Here is a 20,516-nt window from a genome sequence, read left to right as displayed (position 1 = left end):
TTTCAATGAAAGACCATGGGCGTTTCTGGAATTTGAAGCAAACAAGATAACTAAGAATCAAAAACCACGTAAACAGGGACCCATTAAGTCCATAACTCTACCAAATTGCAGGTCAGCATCAAATTCTTCTTTCAGCCTTATTCAAATTTCAGATACCCAATCACTACCGAAACAGAAAAATTAAGTTGAATAAAAAGCCACCCTTCCCTACTTCAGAGTTTTCTTCCTCTGTAGAACTTCCCCTCAGACCATAACAAAAAGACTACTTTTTTCTTTATAGAGCTCCAACTCTAACCCAAGAGAAACTTTGTTTCTCATCTGAATGATACTCTGATTCAAAGCTCTCTTTGCAGATGGTCCAGAGAAAGGATCCTAACAAGCTAGGAATCCAAGCTGATTCCAAGGATGATGTTAAGTCTGATAAGTGGTTGTTGGCCCTTAAACCATCTTCTTCTCAGCATCAGGATATCCAAGATAAGGGTGGAACAGAGTCGAAGAAGAAGGAAATGAAGAAGTCAAGATCGATCAAGCTCTTGGACTTGGAGAACTTGGAATCAGTTCCCACAAGACGAGCAAAATCACGCTTCAACAAACCAACTACCAGTTCATCTACTGCTGCTGCCAATCCACAGCTGCCATCTCAGTCAAACAAGCGAGATCCCTCATCAAATTATATGAGGCCTACAAGTAGTTTTGATGCAAAGAAGGAGCTTTCACAGGTGAATCCTCATGGTTATCTAGCTAGTTGTTCACGTAAGAGTCTGAGTCCTAAGCCAACTGGCAGGAGTTCCTGTTGCAAGAGCCCAACCCAAGGCCCCAGTAGTGCAAGAACCTATCCACATAACCTGAGTTCTAGTGGTGTGAGGAGCTCCCATTGCAAGAGATTAAGCGAAGGGAACTCGAATCACATGAGTCCCAGTCCAAACCCAGGTGGAAGGAATACCACTCAGAACAGCTCCACTCCCAGCCCAGATGGAAGGGAGTTTAATTCTCCAAGCTTCAGTCCCAGCCTGAGAGGAAGGTATTCCAATACAAAGCTTTGCTCTGGTTCTGATCACAAGCCAGTAAAAACTCTAACAAAGACACCTAGCTTGAAACCAGTGAGGACTCTTACAAAGACACCCAGTAGTCTCAAGGGAGGAGCAGAATTGAAGAAGCAGATGAAGAAGTCAAGATCAATCAAGCTATTGGCTTTGGAGACCTTCGAACCATCTTCAGTGGAACAGACGAACTCCAGCTTTGATGAATCACCTGGCACCATATCCAGCGTCTCTGTCACTCAAGTGAATGAACACCTGATGATGACACCAGATCTTTTGCCCAATTATATGAAGCCCACAAGCAGTTCTGATGCAAAGAAGGAACAGTCTCAGGTAAGCACCAAAGGTTCTCAAACTACTCCTAGCAAGAATCCAAATGAAAGTAGCTTGATTCGTAGAAAACCTTCATCTGCTTCGGGTTACAAGCCAGCAAGGACCCTAGCAAAGACATCTAGTTTAAAACCAGTAAGGACTTTAACAAAGACATCTAGTCTGAAACTACAGAGATCTTCAATTAAGAATAGACCAGATATTGTTTCATGTTCCAGCCTGACTGCTGGTAGGGCTACTTGTTCATCAACTCTGAAGGATTCAAAGTTCCCCACCTTTTTGACACTTAGTTCAGGTGCAACTGAATCAGAAGGAACTTCAGCTATGAAGGTCTGCCCCTATACTTATTGCTCTCTTAATGGCCATCATCATAAACAATTGCCATTGCTGAAACCTTTCTTGTCAGCAAGAAGGTTTTTACTAAAGAGACAGAAAAGCCTGAGAATGAAAAGCCTATCTCCTCTTCAAAATAAGCCTCCTGGAAAAAGCAAAAGGGATATTAAAAGGGACATGGTGGCCTTTTATGAGGACCCTACAGCAGCAGCAGCAGCAGATTTGGCTCCCACAGTGAAACCACCAGCAATAAAGGAAGATGACATAGATTTCTTCGTAGAAATATATGCCCTCCCAAGTGAAGACACTGCAACGCCAATGGGAAGAAGCATTCAAGATGGTAATGATGGAGCAAATACTGACTGCACTGTAAACTCCGACATTCCAGTTGGCATCACATCATCATTCATATATGGCATTGGAATAGAAACAGAAGATTATGATGGGAATGTTCATGAAAGCATGCTAAATGAATTATCCTACTCTGACATCAGCTTTGAATACAACATTGACCAAAACACTGACCCAGAAGCAGGATTGGACATTCAAACATGTCAACAAGATCAGTTCATCCAAATTGCAAACACAAATTATAACTCCAGCTTGGCTATAGCAGAACCAGGTACCAAATATTGCATTGGGAAGGATTTGGAAGAAGAAAGCACTAGAGACACCGAACTTGAGGAATCTTCTCTTGAACTCACTGATATGAATTGGGAAGGAAATTCTGCCCCTCCATGTGATGAGTCAGATTTTATGACCCTGCATGTAACAGAGTTCAAGAGACCAATGCTGGAGGAGGAGCTAGCCTCCAAGACAGATGAAAGTATCAACAAGGGCACTGAAGAATTTCCATTGGAGGGACTTGCACAGCAACAGATCCACACAGAAGATACTGAAAGTCTCACTATGGAATACAGTTATGATGACTCAGGGACAGATATTGAAGATAACAGTTCTGAGAGAGGCATACCCATTAATTTCAGTAGTGGAAGTTCCGGTATCTCTAACTTCTCAGATCAGATCTTATTTTCCTCCACTACTCATAAGGAGCCAGCAACCATTACGGAAGAGGTAGATGGAATTCCCAAGTCAGACATGGCCTTCAATAGTGTTGTCTATTTTGCTTCTGTTGAGAACCAACTCGATGCTCTCACAGCATCCAGTGATGAGAAGAATGAAGTACCTGAATCAGAAAACTTACTTCAAGAGTTCATTCTCATCACTGAGGTAATTGGTGAGGCACCAGTAAAGGAACAAGAAAGCTCCCTCGTATCTACCAATAATTGTGTGCGTGTTGATGCTGGAGATGATGCAGAAGGAAAAGAACAAGCAGAAGATACAATCGAACTTGATGGCTATGGAGGAAAATCCAGTCATGCTGAGAACAGCATTGGGGAAGAAAAGACTATGCAAGTTGAAGGTAATGTGGACTCCAATGCAACAGAAAAAATCAACAGTGAAGCCAATATAACAAGCCCCAATAAGGATGAAAAAATTGTCATTAGGGGAAATAGCTTCAATCAACTGCCTATGACCTCCGTGAATTTGAAGAGAACAATTCGATGTAGGAGGCCCATTGATGAGCAGGATGAACCAAGAAAATTTAACCCAAAGGAGCCACAATTCCTGGACACTGAACCTGAACCTGAACCAGAAAAAGTCGATTTAAGGCATCAAATGATGGACGGCAGGAAAAACGCTGAGGAGTGGATGCTTGATTATGCACTGCAACAAGCAGTTACCAAACTTGCTCCAGCTCGCAAGCGGAAAGTATCACTACTGGTTGAAGCCTTTGAAGCAGTTATACCGCCCAAATGTGAATCCCGCCTGCCAAATTCCTCAGCAGCTTTTGCTCATGCAAGATCCATTCAAGCTTGTAACTAAGGGTGATAACTGAGGTAAGAACAATCTCAGTTAGAAAATTTATGGTATTAATTAGTAAATCAAAAGAAAGAAAGGTGTATCACATTCCTTTCTTCTTGTGCAGGTGGAAACACCAAGAAGCAGAACAGGTTGATATAGTAGTATCGACAATTGCAAGTTCAGCACACAGGCATGGATGCTGAGAACAACTGAATTTTTGTACACCAGTGTCAGCAGCACATGAGATATAGCACTTCAATGCATCATTGATGAGCGGAAATACAACTGTACATACAGTACTGAAACTCCCCCTAAAATTCAAGCTTATCCAGAATGAGTGTCCAACCCATGTGGAAGTTAAGAAATTGTAGATGATGGTAGAAGCACTAGGAATAGGAGATGTGTGTACTGGGAGGAACTGTGTTAGTTTCCAATAATAAAAAAATTAAAATGGTGCAATTTGCTGTCTTATTTAAGGGAATATTTATGCTAAGTTGTACTGGTTGCTTAACCTCCAGGGCTTTTCATGTAACTTATAATGCATTTCTTTGTTTCAATCGTATTTTGCTTAGGTTTTAAACTTTACTTTTCAATTACCGACAACAAATACATGTCTCACCTTCTCAAGGGTATCCCAATCCACTCTAGTATGTATGAGAAAATAGAAAACGATATCATGCATCCAAAGAATGCTGATATGCATTATCCTCCTACCATTTAGAGCTCAGTGAGCAGGACACTATTCAATATTAAAGGAATGGTAAGCTTTCAATTTAGATTCTAGATTAAATAAATTTCCACTTGCAGGGATCAGCAAGATAAAATATTGGTACACATTTGAGATTTGAGGTCAATGGAGTAAAAATTGACACTTGAGTTGCTAGCCAGTGCAATGGAGATAATTTTCACATTGATCTAGACAAGCACTCCCTCATACAGGTAGAAATAAGAATAGGAAATGATTAGGTTTCTCATTGAACCAATTTTTCTCAATCCAGACCAATGCATAAGTTGCGGTTATTCTGAAGCTTTTAGTTACTTTTTTAATTGGGAGATTTAGATAAAGTCAGATGCATAGGAGATAACTTTCACATTTCAAGTTTCCTAGTAACTTTAATTTCTTTAATTAATTTGGTTACTTATTTGAGGGATAGCTTCCTAATGTAGCCTTAAGTGAACGAGGGTCAGCTATTCCACGATGTATTAAGAGAACCAACTCATATGGGGTGCATAGGGCAAAACGGTTAAGTTAGGGCCCTATGGTTATAAGTACTGAGCTCTTAAATGATGCGAAGGGAAAATAAAAGCACTCCAGGCTTGAAGGGAAAATAATCTATTAACCAACTAAATCTATTTAATTGATCCCGAGCTATTTATAGCCTTAAATGAGAAGGCTTAGTGAAAATTAGGACATGGAAACTGACTTAAAGCAAAACAGCTAACCTACTTCTAATTGACTAAGCAAACCTAATATTGGAAGAGAAAACTGACTTTAAATAAGACTACTGACCTAAATTAACTGGACCCTGACTAAAAGTTGGGCAGAGTTACTAAGCTGCCACTGAAACTAACACTGCAACCAAAAAAACAAAAATGACTTCTTGTGCTGCTAGGCCGCAAGCCTAGGTGCTTGACCAGAGCTTCCACGGGCAGGGCAACATGTCCAAGTGCTGCAGTTTGGGGGCTGGATCTCCATCACTTCCATTTATGGGAGCCTAACTAGCTATCAAGTGGATAGTAAATGAATCGAGTTGTTTTCTAGTTGAAGCCAGCATGACTGGTCAAGGTGCTTGTCTGATTTCTGATCTCTTCCCTGCCCCTCTCTTTCGCCCTTTCTTCCTTGAGATTTGATTGCCATTCTATCCCCTCTTCCTTCCTCATTCCTTCTTTATTAGTTTCTATTTTTGTCCATGGCTGGTCTGCTCAATTGTGGAACATACAGTCCAATTAGCTATTAGAGTTGACCAAATCTAACTAAACTCCTCTGGTTCATATTTGCCAGGGAGAAGTCATAAAGCTTAAGTTGGTGTCTGCTTTCTTAGATTGAATTGTTAATGTTTGTAACCAGTAGTCTTTCAATATCAACTTCTCATTGCAATTTCTAGCCACCTGGAGGTTTGTTGAGAAATATCCATACCCATAAGTCTACCATCTTTCTGCAGATTCCCTATGCTGCTTAGAGGTTAAACAACTGCTTCCATGAGTTATTCTAATCCCTGTTATTCCATTTTGCGGCTTCAATTTTACCTATTATCTTTAATCCCTTGTGTCCTTTAATTTTTACATTTCCATGTTTTACACTTTGTTTTACCTAATAATCCCTTCCTCATCCTTTTCCTGTCTACCCAACTACCACTTTAAGGTTATATCTATTTAACAAGTTGACATGCTCGTATAAGCTTCAAGTTTTCACCGGTTTTCTAGTCTGTCTTCTATTATATTGGTTGAACTACAGAACCCAAAAAAGGATTTCCAAACCCTAGGGTTACATCAATCCTAACCAATCTCAACCCCCCACCCCCAAACAAAAAAAAAAGGGAAAAAGTAAAAACCCAGAAGAAAAAAGACCACTTATACTACAACTAAATCCAGAAAATCAAGGAAACAACATAAGAAGACAAATTAAATATTACATTGAGACTTCACAAACACCTGGAGCAAGACAAAACATTAACTATACAATCGTTTTTCGGTAAATTATGCCATTGCAGGTTCTTGCTGAGTTATTGACATATTATTCCGAGACCCCCATTCAAGAGAACAAAGAAACTATAAAGGAGATCAGAAGGGCAAACAAAAAGAATAATTTGTTGAAAGGGGAAAAAAAGGTGGGATAAACATCAAAGGTCACTCCATGACAATGCTTTAAAAAAATATATAGTTAACCCAAGTATTTACAGTATGCAATATTGCACACAAAGAGTAAAAAAATGTTGCTTTAGGCATAAATTTCCATGAGTTACAAGATAGTAGTACCCATTACTTCATTGTGTGCCCTTATTTTCAATATAAATGGAGAATAACATTAGCCACTAATGTGAAGGAATTTCTGATTGCAATTATAGACAGTGTTCGAGGACGTACACATCTATTTCCCCCCCAAAAAAAAAAAAAAAAAGAAACGAAAAGAAAAAAAACTAATCATGCTTATCCACTGTCCAGTGAACCTTGACTGCAGGACATTCAAGAAGTAAAGATTCAAGCTCCTTGTAGTAGCTTCCCAATTGGCTGTTGCCTAAAATCTCATTTGGCGCAACAGCTGAATCTGAGTGTCCCTCCAAATGCATACCTTGTTCTATGGAACTTCCACCTATAATATCTTCATGGAACATTTTAAGTGCATCTCTTGATGAAAGAGACTTCACAGACTCATTCAAACTTTCAAGCCTCTCTCTCTTCTCTACTGATTCAACCAAATTTCTTTTCTGATCATCATGAAGACATGCCAGCGCACTTTGTATGGGTTGAAACATCAAAATACTCATTTAGATCAAAGAAGAACAAATTGTATTCTCTATTGAACAAATAAACCTGAAACTATAATGCAGTTGTACAAAGCAGTAACAAGAAATAAATTCTTTACCTTGAAACGCCTCTAACAAGTCCCCACCTATATCCTTCAAGCACAGATTGCTTAAATCCAACATTGAAACCCTCTTGTGCCAAAGCTTCTTTTCCAGCTGTCAGGCCATCACGATAGCCAATCTAAAGATCCATCAAAATTCATCGAAATCTAGTTATCAATTCGCATAAGCAGAAAACAAGAGTATAAATCATCAATACTCAATTTATAAGGATACCGTATGGAACTGATCATGCCTCCTCTGCCACTCTCTGTCCAAGTCAGATGCCCTATGTTGTCCATTTTCCGAACCATCAAACAGAGATCCATCTTCACACCATGACTCATCATCATGGAAATCTTTAGAAAAAAAATAATAATTTATTCACAGGTAAAAGGAACCAAAGGCTAAGAGAGCCAGAGGAAAAGAAAAAGGAACTCCTAATTCAGAAAATACTCCAAAAACAAACTGCCAAATGAAGAACTAAATGAAATATTTTTATGCAAAAGTGTGAGAAACTCCTATGTACATCTTTGAGGCAGTGCATCAAGTTCCCAAAAGCAAGAAGACCTATTCTCATATTGTAAAAATGAAAGACTCTTAGTTTCATGGTCAAAGATACCTACCATACACTAGATACGGGGTGCAACATGAAAAAATAAAACTTCATATTCATCTTGAAGCAGAGGACAATAGTTAGGACCATCTAATGAAAGTTGAAGGTCAGAACAAGGAAATATGGCCATCAGTTAAACAGTCAAGCACATATGGTTCATCAAAATGACTTCCAAAAGGATGACACTAGAAAACCTATAGGTTGTTCTAAAGATACACCCATAAACATATTCAAACCTAATAAACAACTTTGTAGGTAGGTTAAGTAGAATAAATAGATGCTTTGGAACTCATTTCAACAATTCCCTAGTCAAGATTTGCTTGACAACTAAAGAATTGAAGAACTGAGTCCAATCCCAATGTAGAAATTGAAATAAAATGAACATAGTCCAAATTCCCAAAAGGGAAGCCCATCAAAGTAATACAAACACAAGAGTAAGAAAATAGACAAGTCTCACATGGTAACAAAAAGATTTTTAAAAAAAATCTTTTTTTTTTTTTTTTTAGGGGGGGGGGGACTGAAGAGTTGGAATCCTCGACAATTCTTGAACAAATGGCCAACAAAGTGACATAATGAGGCATTTTGATGGCTTAAAATATGGTTAACAATCACCAGAATCTGCATTACTTTGGATAATTGCAAGCAAGAGATTGAAAGAAATCATTACATCTCTACCCAAACACACATAAGAGTGTGTCCCTACTGCAAAATTCTTATTTTGGAACCTATCTTCTATAAACCATGTGAACTATTTCCCACACTACTTTTGCAGAGCTATGAAATAAAATGCACTAATTTGGGCTGGAGGAATACTTCTTGATGTAAATCAGGTCTCGGGTTAGGGGTAATCAAGTAATTTCTCTAGGGATAGGTTTTGCTTAGGAAATTCCGGCAATTAAAGGAAAAATATTAGGGATTGCCTAGGGTTGAAAGAAAACTAGAAAATAAACCTAATTGGTTGAAAGGATGGCTATAGGTCTACCCAAAATTATGTGGGAAGGGGCCAAGGTGTCTTTCATCTCTTTCTTTTTCTTTATTCTTTTCGCTTTCACATCTGCTGCAAGCCAAAGATGGTGGGAAGGGGCCAAGGTGTTGCCGCAAGGGTGGGGGAGGTTTCTTGGCTGTTGCCAACGTGGGTTAGGGGCTTGTGATGGGAGGATCATAGAAGAAAATTCGACCGAAATTGTCGAAATTTCGGTCGAAATGTCTGCATTTTTAAAAAACGAAACGAAATTTCAATTATTTCGGAAAAGTATCAAACCCGACGAATTATTGACAACAGCATCCAACTGTTTTCCTTAGTTTTTGTTGATTTCTATCCCATTTCACCTAATTTCACTACCCTCGCCTTCAACACCACTGCTCATTTAGCCTCCAAACACCTCCTAAGCCACAACAGCTACAAAGGAAACTCCAGCAATAATAGAATGTGAAGCATGAGCCACACCCAACAGCCAAACTTCCTCTTATTTGTTTGTTCATGCCTTAAATGATCTTGTATTGCCTGAAATTAATATATGTTTAGCCTAGGACATGATCTATAATTGTGTTTTGTTAAACTTATCTTTTATATTTGCTACCATTTTCATTTTTATTATAATAATTATTTTTAAAATTATGTATTTTTATTTATGTATATATGTTATATAGGCTTAGCTATATATTTGAGACACCATCACTGACAAGCCGGTCATTTTATTTTGTTGACTTGTTGTATATGTAACCACTACCAAACAATCATGTATGTTGTTGATCATGCATGTAGCCGGCACGGGAACGTCATTTGTTAGTATACTTGAATGATAAATTTTCAAAGTTTTGTTTTTACAAAATACAGTTCCATTGTGTTATTATGCTTGAAATAGGAGTACAGAATCCAAATCATTTGATCCAGAGGCCCGAAATGAAGTCTAATTTCGAAAAGTATCCGTCGATGGATCGCCTTTGCAAGGCGACCCGCTTGTCGAAATTTCTTCCTTGGGGAGGATAGGGGTTTTCTTGGACTGCAAGAATGGGACAGTAGGTTCTTGGAGATTCTTGGGGATTTTCTTGATGTTTCTTGGTCTGAAACAGCAAGTAAAAGGACAGTAGGGTATAGGGAGAGGAGGAGAAGAGAGAGGACGGCTGGGGTTGGGGAGTTGTTCAACTTACCTGTTTACTGAACCTGGACTGCACAAGTGGCTGGACTGCCTGCTGGAATTGCAGGACAGGACTTGAAAGCTTGAAGAACTGACTGCCATTGATGTGAGATTGCTTGATCTTGACGAAACTTGAAGGAAGATGCCAAATATTGAAGAATTCTATTCAAAACTCACCAAGGCCCCCTCAAAATAGGAATCCCAGTCCTTACTCAATAACTTTTCACCCAACAATCCAAACTGAAATAACATTACATGAAAAAGGCTATTTATAGCCTGAAAATAAGAGACTTTGACTCTCAACTTGGAACTTGCTAACAGATAAGGATCCAATTACATCTTGGACTAGACTCTTGATAATAAAGCAACTTCTAACAGATCAGATAAGGAATCTTATCTTATCTCAATTAACTAATTCCTACTCACTGGGGACTCATTCAAAACTTTTAACTTCATATAAAAATCTCCAAACAAGACCAAACTCAGTTCAAATAGAAAAATTGGACTCAACTAAAATTCTGAAAAAAATCTAGAATTAATTCCTGAATAAAAATAAGGGTAAGTTGCCCGGCCAGCTTAGGGTGGCCTCTTGAAGCCATCTTGGGGGTCCCACTTGAGCTTTCGGCTAGGGGTTCCTTCTTGAAAACATTCATCTCCTAATAAATGTACTACCCTAATGCCCCCGGCTCAATGCTTCGGAAATCCTTGGTGTGGACTCATCCTTTCATATTGCAGTGAGGAGGAAGCAGTAGGTATTTTTGCTTGCACCTTTCCCTGACAAAACCTTGAGAAGATAGGATTGGTGGCAATGAAGTCTTTAATCCTAAGGGCCTATGTGTCAGGGGCCCTAGGAGAAAAGATGGAGTTGGTAGCCATGCCTTGGGAGCCTTTCTCCATCAACCCATTTATCATTACCGTCGCTATAGCCTTTAGAAGGTGTGTTGTATCGTATCTTCACCAAGAAATTGGAGACTCAAAGGAGGTTCAGTTTTGCTTGAGATTGGTGCTGGTATAGACCTGATATTCGTGGCCAGCAATGTTTTTCCTGTACTGTAAAGAACCCCTGGAGTAGTGGTTGCCTCAATTCCTTCCTTAGTTGTTAGGGCCTTGTCAACATGGGCTAGGTTCTTCTTTGTCTTAGCTTTGTTCTCATACCCCTCTAAGTGTGTAGTCTCTGTTGGGGTAGCTACAAGAGTTACCTCTTCTTTATGTGCTAGACTGAAGGTACGATGAATACTGCATGGCAGGGAAGCTAGATCAAGCAACTTTGGTACCACCTTCTGCGGCAACAACTCTTTGGGCTCATAGTTCTCATTAAAGGGTTTGTCTTTACCATCGAGGGTTGCTTCTAGAGGTGGGCAAAGGATTTCTTCTTTCAAGGCTGGCTCTGTGAGTTGGGGGAACTAGATCTCCCGTTCTTTGAGGGCATTTACTGACTGGATAGTCCTGTATGTTGTGGCTAGGGCCGCTGCTCCCCCAATTTTCTTCCAGCTTTGCAAATCTGGTATTCAGTTTAGTCATTTGAACAAGTATATCTTGCTGGCCCTTCAGAGTTTGCTCCAGCTACCTACTGACTTGGCTCATCCATGATGGTTATAGACTTCTTCAAATGTGTTAGAACCGGCTGCTTTGATACCAATTCATATAAACCAAGACTAGGATTAGGGGTAATCATGTAATTTCCCTATACTTAGGGTTTGCCTAGGAAATTCCAGTAATTAAAGGTAAAATATTATGGATTGCCCAGGGTTGGCAGAAAAGAAACTAAATAATTTTGAATGGTTGAAAGGATGGCTATGGGTCAATTAAAAATTACGTGGGAAGGCCTTTGGAGAAAAGGCAAAAGTTAGGGTTGATCAAACCCAAGGTAAGATGGTTTACTAGTTAGTAAGGTTACCAACATAATTTTGGGAAAGTAGGAATGATGAATCCAGCCCCCAGGCAGCCCCAAAAGAGCCTAGAAGGAGCCCAGGCCCATCTGAAACAGGGCCCAAACAAGGGGGGCCAAAACTGACCAAAGGGGCAAATTGGTCATTTTCACCCTTAATTCTAGTAGGGTTAGGTCAGAATTATTTCTGAATTTTTTTAATTCTGTTTTTAAATTTTAATTTGGAGTCTTAGTGAGTAAGTCTGTCTTGTTTCCATTTTAAGAGTCATTGAGTTGTAAATTAGGAAAGACCTATTTCCTAATAAGGAGTCCAAAATTTTTAGGTACTAGTCCAGTAGCTTTGGGTTGCTTGGCAATCAAGTTTCCTTTTTTGAGTCTTAAGTCTTTGTTTAGGCTATAAATAGCATCTTTTACATTGTAATTTTTAGATTGGATTAATGAATGAATGAATGAATGAATAGAGTTTGAGAAAATTCGACTTGGGAAGTCGTGGGATCCCTGGGAGACCTGCAGCTGGGTAGGAAGATCTCCTACAGTCAACTTTCTTTTTCTTCTTCACACAAACTTTCCGAAATTCCAGCAAGCAACAACCTTCATGTACAGTTCCAGCACCTCAACAGCAATCCACAAGTCAGACCATTCCCCTCCCCCTTCTGTCTGCAGCCTTCCCCTTCCCTTTCCCTTGATCTTGAAACCCTAGAATCCTTGCCCCCTGCAGCCATAGCTTCCCTGCCCCAATTCCCCTTTGTTTGACCTAGATTACTACCCTAACCCCGTCACAGACCCTTGCTGCCCCTTCCCCTATTAAATCCTCCAACTCCAGCCCCTTTCCAAGCCCTAGGAACCTTCTTCCTTCTTCCCACATTTGCAATCCTAACCCTAGGAAACCCATATTCCCAGCCCCAAATGGACCCTTTTTACTTCCCTTTAGGTCGCCCTTAAGCCTAGAATACAGTCCTACTCTTATTTTCCCTTAGCCCTAGTTCTGGAGTTTTTTTTTTTTTTTTTAAAATAAGCTTTCATTGGATTGCAGAAATTTCAGATTTCCAGATTTCTTTAATCCTTCCAAAACCCTAGTTTCCCTGACCTCTAGACTCCCAAATTCTATCTGTAGAATCGCAATTACCTTAGGATACCTCCCCACAACCCCCTGTCCATTCCAGTACTGAAACCCCAGTCTGAAAATTTTCTGTGATTTATCTTCTCCATTGAAGTTGCAGAAAATTTCTGATTTTTTTTCCAGGTTCTCTGAAAACCTAATTACTTCAGATCCAACTGTCCAGATCTGCCCTAAGTCTTCTAAACCCTTGACCCTAAGTCTAAAACTATCAAACCAGCAAATCCTCAGTCCACAACCAGTCCATCCGAAACTGTAAACCTAGTCCTAATTAGTCTATGACCTGATCTCAAGTCTGAAATCTGAATTCCCTTATCAATTTCAGATCTGAAGTTAAACTCCAGCAGCTTTGAAATCCCTTTTAAACCTTGGCCGAAACTTCAAAGACTCCTAACTAGCTGCTGCAACTTTAATTAGAAGATCCTGAAGATAACCCAAAACTTGGGATTTCATCAAGGAAAGGTAAAAGAAACCTGTGGTTGGGGTGTGGAGGGGTTTAGGGATAATTATAAGGAAAAGGGAAGGAAAGGTAAAATTGGATTATTTCTATCTTCATGTGAAAGGAAAAAGTTAAGGAAATTTTGGAGGGGAAACAGTCCAACAATTTGAAGGTCTTGGGCAATCTTTTTCTTTTCTTTCTTTCTTTCTTTTTGTCTCTTTTTTTTTCTTTATTCTTTTCTGTTTCAGATTTGCCTCAAGCCAAGAGAGGGGTGGGGAGGGGCCTAGGTGTTGCCACAAGGGTGGGGGAGGATTCTTGGCTGCTTCCAAGGTGGCAGGGGCTTGTGATGGGAGGGTAGGGGTTTTCTTGGACTGCAGGAATGGGACAGTAGGTTCTTGGAGATTCTTGGGGATTTTCTTGATGAACCCCAAGGTATAGGGAGAGGAGGGCAGGGGTTAGGGAGGTGTTCAACTTACTTGTTTACCGGACTTGGACGAAACAAGTGGCTGGACTTCTTGTCGGAATCGCAGGACAGGACTTGAAAGCTTGAAGCTGCCATTGACGGGAGATTGCTTGATCTTGAAGAAAATTGAAGGAAGATGCAGAATTGAATAACTCTATTCAAAGCCACCTGACGCCCCCCCAAAATAGGAACCCGTCCTTAATCAATAACGTTCATTCAATAAAGATAACATTACATGAAGAAGCTATTTATAGCCTGAAAATAAAAGACTTTGACTCAACTTGGAACTCCTTAACATATACTCTTAATAATAAAGCAACTTCTAACAGATAAGATAAGGAAACTAACTAATTCCTACTCACTCAGAACTCATTCAAAACAACTTTAAATCTAAATAAAACTCTCCAAACAAGACCAAACTCAATTCAAAATATTAGACTCAACAAAAATTCTGAAAAATTCTAGAATTAATTTCAGAATAAAAATAAGGGCTAAATTGCCCAAAATACCCCCAAAAGGGGCTCAGCCAGCTTAGGGTGGCTTCTTGGAGCCATCGTTGCGGGCCCACTTGAGCTTTTTGCCAAGGGGTGTGTTAGGACCCTAGGATGAGGCAATGTGGAGGAGAGAGAGAGAGAAAATGAGGATGAGTTAGGGATAGTTGAGGTAATAAATAGAGGGGAAAGAGAGGGGAGAGATTATCGAATGTTTGGAGTCTTGTGGGTAACCGTAGGCTGAGGAAACACCGTGAGGTGTGGGGGTGTGACTGGCACCATAGAGTCCAATGTTATCTTGTTAAATTTTTGCATTTTTGTATTGATTTTGGGAAGTATTAGTAGGGTTTTATCAACTGGCATCAGAGCAGCTCAATTCTAGGGAAGCGATGGTATTGCCACTTTTCTAAGGCGAAGAGGAAGAGGATGTGCAGAGATGGATTCTAGAGATCATGTTGTTTTGCTAGGAACGCCACATTGAGGATGATCAACGGTTGGGCATAGCTCTCCAACACTTAGAAGGAGACGCATTGGATTGGGTATGCAAAAGGTCTTGGCTGGAGTTTACCTGGATGAACTTCAAGATGGCACTAGTTACTGATTTCGATGATGGGAAGAATGCAAAGATTCCCCATGTTGAATATGTGTCAGTTTTCAATGGAAAAGATTGGCAAAACCACCCTGTAAAGTCGATTGATGGGGCAGTGAAAGTTGCAGCAGGTGGGGATGAGTCTCACCGAGCATGGAGAAGAGAGAAGCAGAGAGGGAGAGTTTCAGGTATCAACACCTACCGGATTAAAATAGCAACAGCGATAAATCATCCCACTAGATCAAAGGTCGGCGAAGAGAAGAGGAATCAAGGGAAGACAAGAGCACACGGTGGAAGACTTCAGGCGGCTACGGGGTTCATTTGTAGAAAATGGGGAAGAAGACGATTGGGTTTTAGGGTTTTTGGGGTGATCGGCTTAACTCAAATCGGTTCATGGGTTTGGTTCACACATGGTAGAAGATCTTGCTCTCAAAAGAGATCTCACCACCTTGAAAAAGAGAGATCTCGACCATCTCAGTGAGATCTCGATCGAGATATACAATTTTTTGGCGTCAAATCGGTGGCCCATCTCAGTGGGTTTTAGGGTCCTAATTGGGTTGAAACTTGGTATTTAGCTTATTTAAGGCCTTTTGAACACGTTGGTGGCCTTAGATTTGTTAGAAACAACCCTATGTATGATTCCTAAGTCTACCCATAGTGTGAAACCGAAATTTAGTAGGATTAGGGAATGCAATGTTATACATCATGTAATATAGAACCTTTAAGGCATATAAATGAAAAGCAAGTATATCAAATGCATCAACTAACTTAAATGTTATCAAAATTCCATCCATATGAGTATCAAAATCTCAATTTTCAAGAATAAAATAATTATACAACCATTAGAAGTTCTATATAAGTCATTAAATCATAAATTCATAAAACAAGTAGAGAATGATTGATCTTCCTTGTTGTAGATGTGCTAAGAGTAGTTGCAAGTGAGAATTCAGCCAAAATCCACAAAAAAAAATTAAAAAAATTGAGAGTTCCAGCGAGACCCAGGGCGAGATATGGCGAGATATAGCGAGATATAGCGAGATATAGCTAGATATGGCGAGATATGGCGAGATCTCGAGCAAGATATCCCAACTCTTTGTTCTCGCACTCCATCTCGTCTCGCCAAGGTGAAAAAACGAGATATCTTGCGAGATCTCGGCGAGATCTAGCGAGATCTCGCACCATGGGTTCACATATTAAGAGCCAAAATTCTTATCAATTCGGCCCAACCCAGGTATGCAAAGTATCAAGCTTAGGCCTAAAGAAAACCAAGTTCAAAGATTGGGCCGTCAGATTTCCCAAGAAACCCCCTTGGGCCTAACCCATACCATTAGTCCCCAACCCATTTTATTTCATTAACCCAATATCCAACCCATATTTCTTAATCCACACTTTTAAGTGCTTAGGCCTAACCCATTTAAATGACTCACCTTGGGCACAACCTATCTCATTAATCCCAAGCCCAGCCCATTTAATTCATTCCATACCGAGCCAAACTCTTTCACCCATAGGTTTAAATATTTGGACCCCACCCATTTCAAACATCTATTATGGGCCTGGCCCAATTCGTTACACCAAAACCCATTGCCTCTCATTACCATTAAAACCAACAAACCACACCCAAACCAGCCCGAACCAAGCACTTACCGAACCGAACCAAGAATTCATCATCTTCTACCTCAGGAAATCAAAATGAAACAAAGAGGCGGCTTCAACCCTTGAAAATCACGATGGAGTGAGAGACGGCGACATCTAGGCTGCGGAGATGGAGGTCCGACCTAACCAACAGGAGAGAGCGTTGTCTTCTACCTCCTTCTTGAGACAGCCCTCGCATCCGGCCATGCGAAACCCCAAAGCGGAGACGCAGCGTTTGATTCTGGCGAGTGAAACCCAACGCAAGCATTATTCGCAGCGGTGCGACCTATTTTGGGAAGAGGAGCTGGAGATAGATGCCAGAAGAGAAGAAGCATGGGCTGCTGTTGAGAGATCCCTGAATTCTCGGCTGCCGGAGACCGACGCCAAAGCTGCAGCTGCTGAGGAAAATGCGTGGTCCACGAATGAACGGCTATCACATACTTTATGTCGCACCAATGTTCCTAAAGCTCAGATCTCATGTCTTTGAGCAGAGCAAACACAGCTAAGACTCTCCCTTGAAAATGAAAGGCAAAAAGCTGCTGAGAACAGTCATGACTACCTTGCAGCAAAGGAGGATGCTGATACTCATGCAGACTGTGCCAGCCAGCTTGAGGAAGAGCTTAGGGCGCTTAGAAGGAAACATAAGAAAGAATTGCAGGATGCAATAGCAACAGAGAACTCTTCCACCAAGAGTTAGAACGGGAGAAGAAAGCTGTTCTCTCATCATTCTCTTCAGATTTTGTTCATCAGTTGCAGAGAAGGGAGATCATGGAGCCAACTTGGTACTGCTTGCGAAGACTGATGCATTTGAGGAGGGTTACTCTTCAGTGGTTTCACAATTCTCAGCATTTTTCATTCGACATCAGATTCATTTTGATGGTCTTTTTGGGGGGTAATTTTAATTTCGCACTTACACGACTCACGGGCAGTTGCAAGACACCAACCTCTCCGATCATTGGTAGGGCGATCCATATTGAAAGTGTGGCATTGGCCAGCAGTTGCATCTTTGGAGATGGGTCTGCTGTTGGTTATGGGAGAATGTGCAGGTTACCGAGATGGCTGGCACCCATGTGTAGATTCAACCTCAATGTTTCCATCACCTTGAGGACAAGGTGATTTTCGAGGGGCCGGTAATTGTTAGGACCCTAGGATGAGGCAATGTGGAGAAGAGAGAGAATGAGGGTGAGTTAGGGATAGTTGAGGTAATAATAGAGGGGAAAGAGAGGGGAGAGATTATCGAATGTTTGGAGAGTCTTGTGGGCAGCCGTAGGCTGAGGGAACACCATGAGGTGTGGCGTGGTGACTGGCACCATAGAGTCCAGTGTTATCTTGTTAAATTTTTGAATTTTTGTATTGATTTTGGGAAGTATTAGTAGGGTTTTATCAACGAGTGCTTGTGTTCACATCACTTCTACTTCATTGACTCCTAATGTATAATGTATTCTTTTTCTTATAATAGTATCAAGCATTATATCTATACATCTAAACAAAAAATGAAACTCTGTAACCTTGAGTCCTTAATATTTTTTGGGGGAAATTTATCGAGTCCATGTCCTACACCTGCATCTTGGAATCATGAACTTTAAATTGTGCGTTTTGCATGCAATACAAGATTCTCAATCTTGCATCATAACCCAGTCTATTATTTCTAAAATATAAATAGATGTGCTGTATACTGGATTATAATGTAAAGAATTCAATTCAGATCGTTGTTAGTTGCATGGCTTTATCAGAGCATATATCTTGCATACTACAAAACAACTACAAAACATATTTGGCCTGCCTCCTCAAGCTCATTTGGAAAATTGCCTCAAAACATGATTCCATTTGGGTCTCCTGGGTCTACTCTATCTGGACCGCCCTCCCCCTCTCCACTTCTTCTTGGATATGGAAAAAGCTTCTCACCCTTCGGCCCCGTGCCCTTTCTTCTATCTCGGTCCAAATCTCCTATGGGTCCTCCACTTCCTTCTGGCTTGACCCCTAACATCCGATGGGTATTTTGTTCTCTCTCTTTGGTCCCCGAGCTGTATATAACTCTCGAATCCCAAAAGATTCTCCCCTTTCCTCGTTCATCATTAATGGTTCTTGGTCTCTACTCCTCCTCCCGAGTCTCACCCAAATTTGGAACTCCCTTCCCCCTTTGTCTTCCTTTGCTACTAGCATCACCATTTGGACCCCTTCTCATACAAAACCTTCACAACTACTTATGCCAAGAACCTCCTCAGAACCCGTTCCCCCCATCCCTTGGTCCCCTCTTGTTTGGTTTAAAGGCCACTCTCTCACCCTTTGGAGAACCTTTAACTTGGCCCTCCCAACCCAAGCTTTCCTCATCAGTCGCCACATCCCTGCCAACCCCATCTGTAGCCTCTGCTGGATTGGTATTGAGGACATTGACCACCTCTTCTTCACCTGCCCTTTTTTCCGCTCTATCTGGAACTTAGCCCTTGCTTCTATTTGGCCTAGATCGAGATGCTCTTTTGGCTTTGCTCGAGATTAGAATTGGTTCCTAAGTAAGTTCTCTGGTTCTACGATTTGTGACTGGGTAGGTAAGCTCATCTTTGCTGCTACGGTTCATCATTTATGGTGGGACCGCAACATGAGAAGATGGACTTCCAAATCCAATCCCAAGTCTTGATTTGGAATGCCATCTATTTTGATGTTTTTTCTAGGCTCAGTTCTTTCCCCCATCCCCCAATTATGGACTCTCCAAGGAATAGATTGATTGTTAGTTCCTGGAGTCTTAGCTCCTCCCTCCCGTCGCTCTCTTGACTAGTTGTTGCCCCCTCTCTCCCCTTTGTATTCGTTGGTTCGGTTTTAATATATTATTTATTCATCCAAAAAAAAAAAACTAAAGACCTCAAGAATGCAAAGCTTATATATGTCTCTCAAGCAATGTTGATTCACATTTAAAAAATTATCAGAAGAATGCATGTCAAAAGTAAGATCATTATTTGTTTCCAAGTTATACAATAAAAATGGGTGTCAACTTCAGAATGACTTTTTCTACTTATAACTGCCATTCCTAAGTATGGGTCTATCAGGCGCCCAAGTTAATATAGCAGCTTTAGGTGAATGAATCTATGAGAGAGAAAATTAAATTAAAGAAACATAGAGAACTACAAAGCCAAAACCAAGGGGTAGAGCAAGAAAACTAATCTTTCACCCTAGATGGTAAGTAATTATAGTTGATATAATCTTCTGCAAGCAATCCTAAACTGGATTATATACTTAATTCCTAACCAAAACATTGTTTGACACCAAGAATACAAAGGAAACAGATAAGCCAACGCCATTCCCTTGTTTAGGTGCTCATGAAAAAGTAAATTGCCAATATTGAAAGTTTCAAGAGCAATTTTTATTCCACCACCAACAGCCAGATAATATTACTATAGATAATAAAGCCATTCAAGAGAATTAGGTTTTAGCGTCCACAGTGTTCTTCTAGAGCAAAAAAGAGCGACAAGGATATACAACTTCTAAACGAGAGCATAAGCACCTGAGTCAGGTTCTTCAGAGTAATGATTTGATCTAGGCAATTCCATGAAATACCAACTTAAGACCCCTCAGGAGCAGTAGGTCTGCGACATCCTCCAAGTGAAAAAGAAGAAAAAAAAAAAAAGAAGAAGAAGCAGAACAGATTAGCCTATTTCAATCCTAAAGCAGACAATGTATGTTTTCGGCTTAATCGCAGACTTAAGCATACCTTTATTGCCAGATATTGGAATAATCGTCACCCAGGTCAGCCAGACCGAATACAGGAACTCCAATTGCCTTCACAGGTGATCTCAGAACGCAGACTCACGAGCTGAGAAAGAGGGAGGAATCGACTGCAAATTGAAGATGGAGAAAACCTCGACTGTGATTCCAACCTCAGGAGACGAGCGAAACCCTAGGAATTAACGATGATTTCTCAATCTCTGACCTCTTCCTGTCCAGTCACCGCATTTCAATTTTAGTTTTCCTTTTTCACCCTGCTACGTATCCTAAATTATACTAGCTCGACCCTTCCTA

General features: G+C 40.5%; 2 protein-coding genes across 2 annotated transcripts; one reads left to right on the top strand and one right to left on the bottom strand.

Moving 5' to 3' along the window:
• Positions 1 to 211: 211 nt before the first annotated feature.
• LOC149002259 (uncharacterized) lies at positions 212 to 4,391 on the top strand. Its single transcript, XM_089138428.1, has 2 exons — positions 212 to 3,604; positions 3,694 to 4,391. Exon 1 carries the CDS (start codon positions 354 to 356, stop codon positions 3,588 to 3,590), a length of 3,237 nt encoding a protein of 1,078 aa, XP_088994554.1. The 5' UTR covers positions 212 to 353; the 3' UTR covers positions 3,591 to 3,604; positions 3,694 to 4,391.
• Positions 4,392 to 6,701: 2,310 nt separating this feature from the next.
• On the bottom strand, positions 6,702 to 20,455 carry LOC149002258 (uncharacterized). The gene is made up of 5 exons (XM_089138425.1): positions 20,209 to 20,455; positions 20,002 to 20,083; positions 7,370 to 7,491; positions 7,153 to 7,274; positions 6,702 to 7,022 (listed from the first exon to the last, which is right to left on the bottom strand). Exons 2-5 carry the CDS (start codon positions 20,045 to 20,047, stop codon positions 6,707 to 6,709), a joined length of 606 nt encoding a protein of 201 aa, XP_088994551.1. The 5' UTR covers positions 20,048 to 20,083; positions 20,209 to 20,455; the 3' UTR covers positions 6,702 to 6,706.
• Positions 20,456 to 20,516: the final 61 nt, after the last annotated feature.

The sequence above is a fragment of the Hakea prostrata genome, chromosome 10 (assembly GCF_041222555.1).
Source record: "Hakea prostrata isolate BN-2017 chromosome 10, UWA_Hpros_2, whole genome shotgun sequence".
Lineage (NCBI taxonomy): Eukaryota > Viridiplantae > Streptophyta > Magnoliopsida > Proteales > Proteaceae > Hakea > Hakea prostrata.
This window is presented reverse-complemented; position numbering and strand designations above follow the sequence as displayed.

Bases quoted from the DNA above. Each gene is read 5' to 3' on its own strand.
- LOC149002258 (XM_089138425.1), bottom strand. From the start codon at position 20,047: ATGGAATTGCCTAGATCAAATCATTACTCTGAAGAACCTGACTCAG. The intron at 7,492-20,001 runs GTGCTTATGCTC...TTTTTTCTAAAG, and splicing joins CTCTGAAGAACCTGACTCAG to ATTTCCATGATGATGAGTCA. The intron at 7,275-7,369 runs GTATCCTTATAA...ATGGATCTTTAG, and splicing joins GGCATGATCAGTTCCATACG to ATTGGCTATCGTGATGGCCT.
- LOC149002259 (XM_089138428.1), top strand. From the start codon at position 354: ATGGTCCAGAGAAAGGATCCTAACAAGCTAGGAATCCAAGCTGATTCC.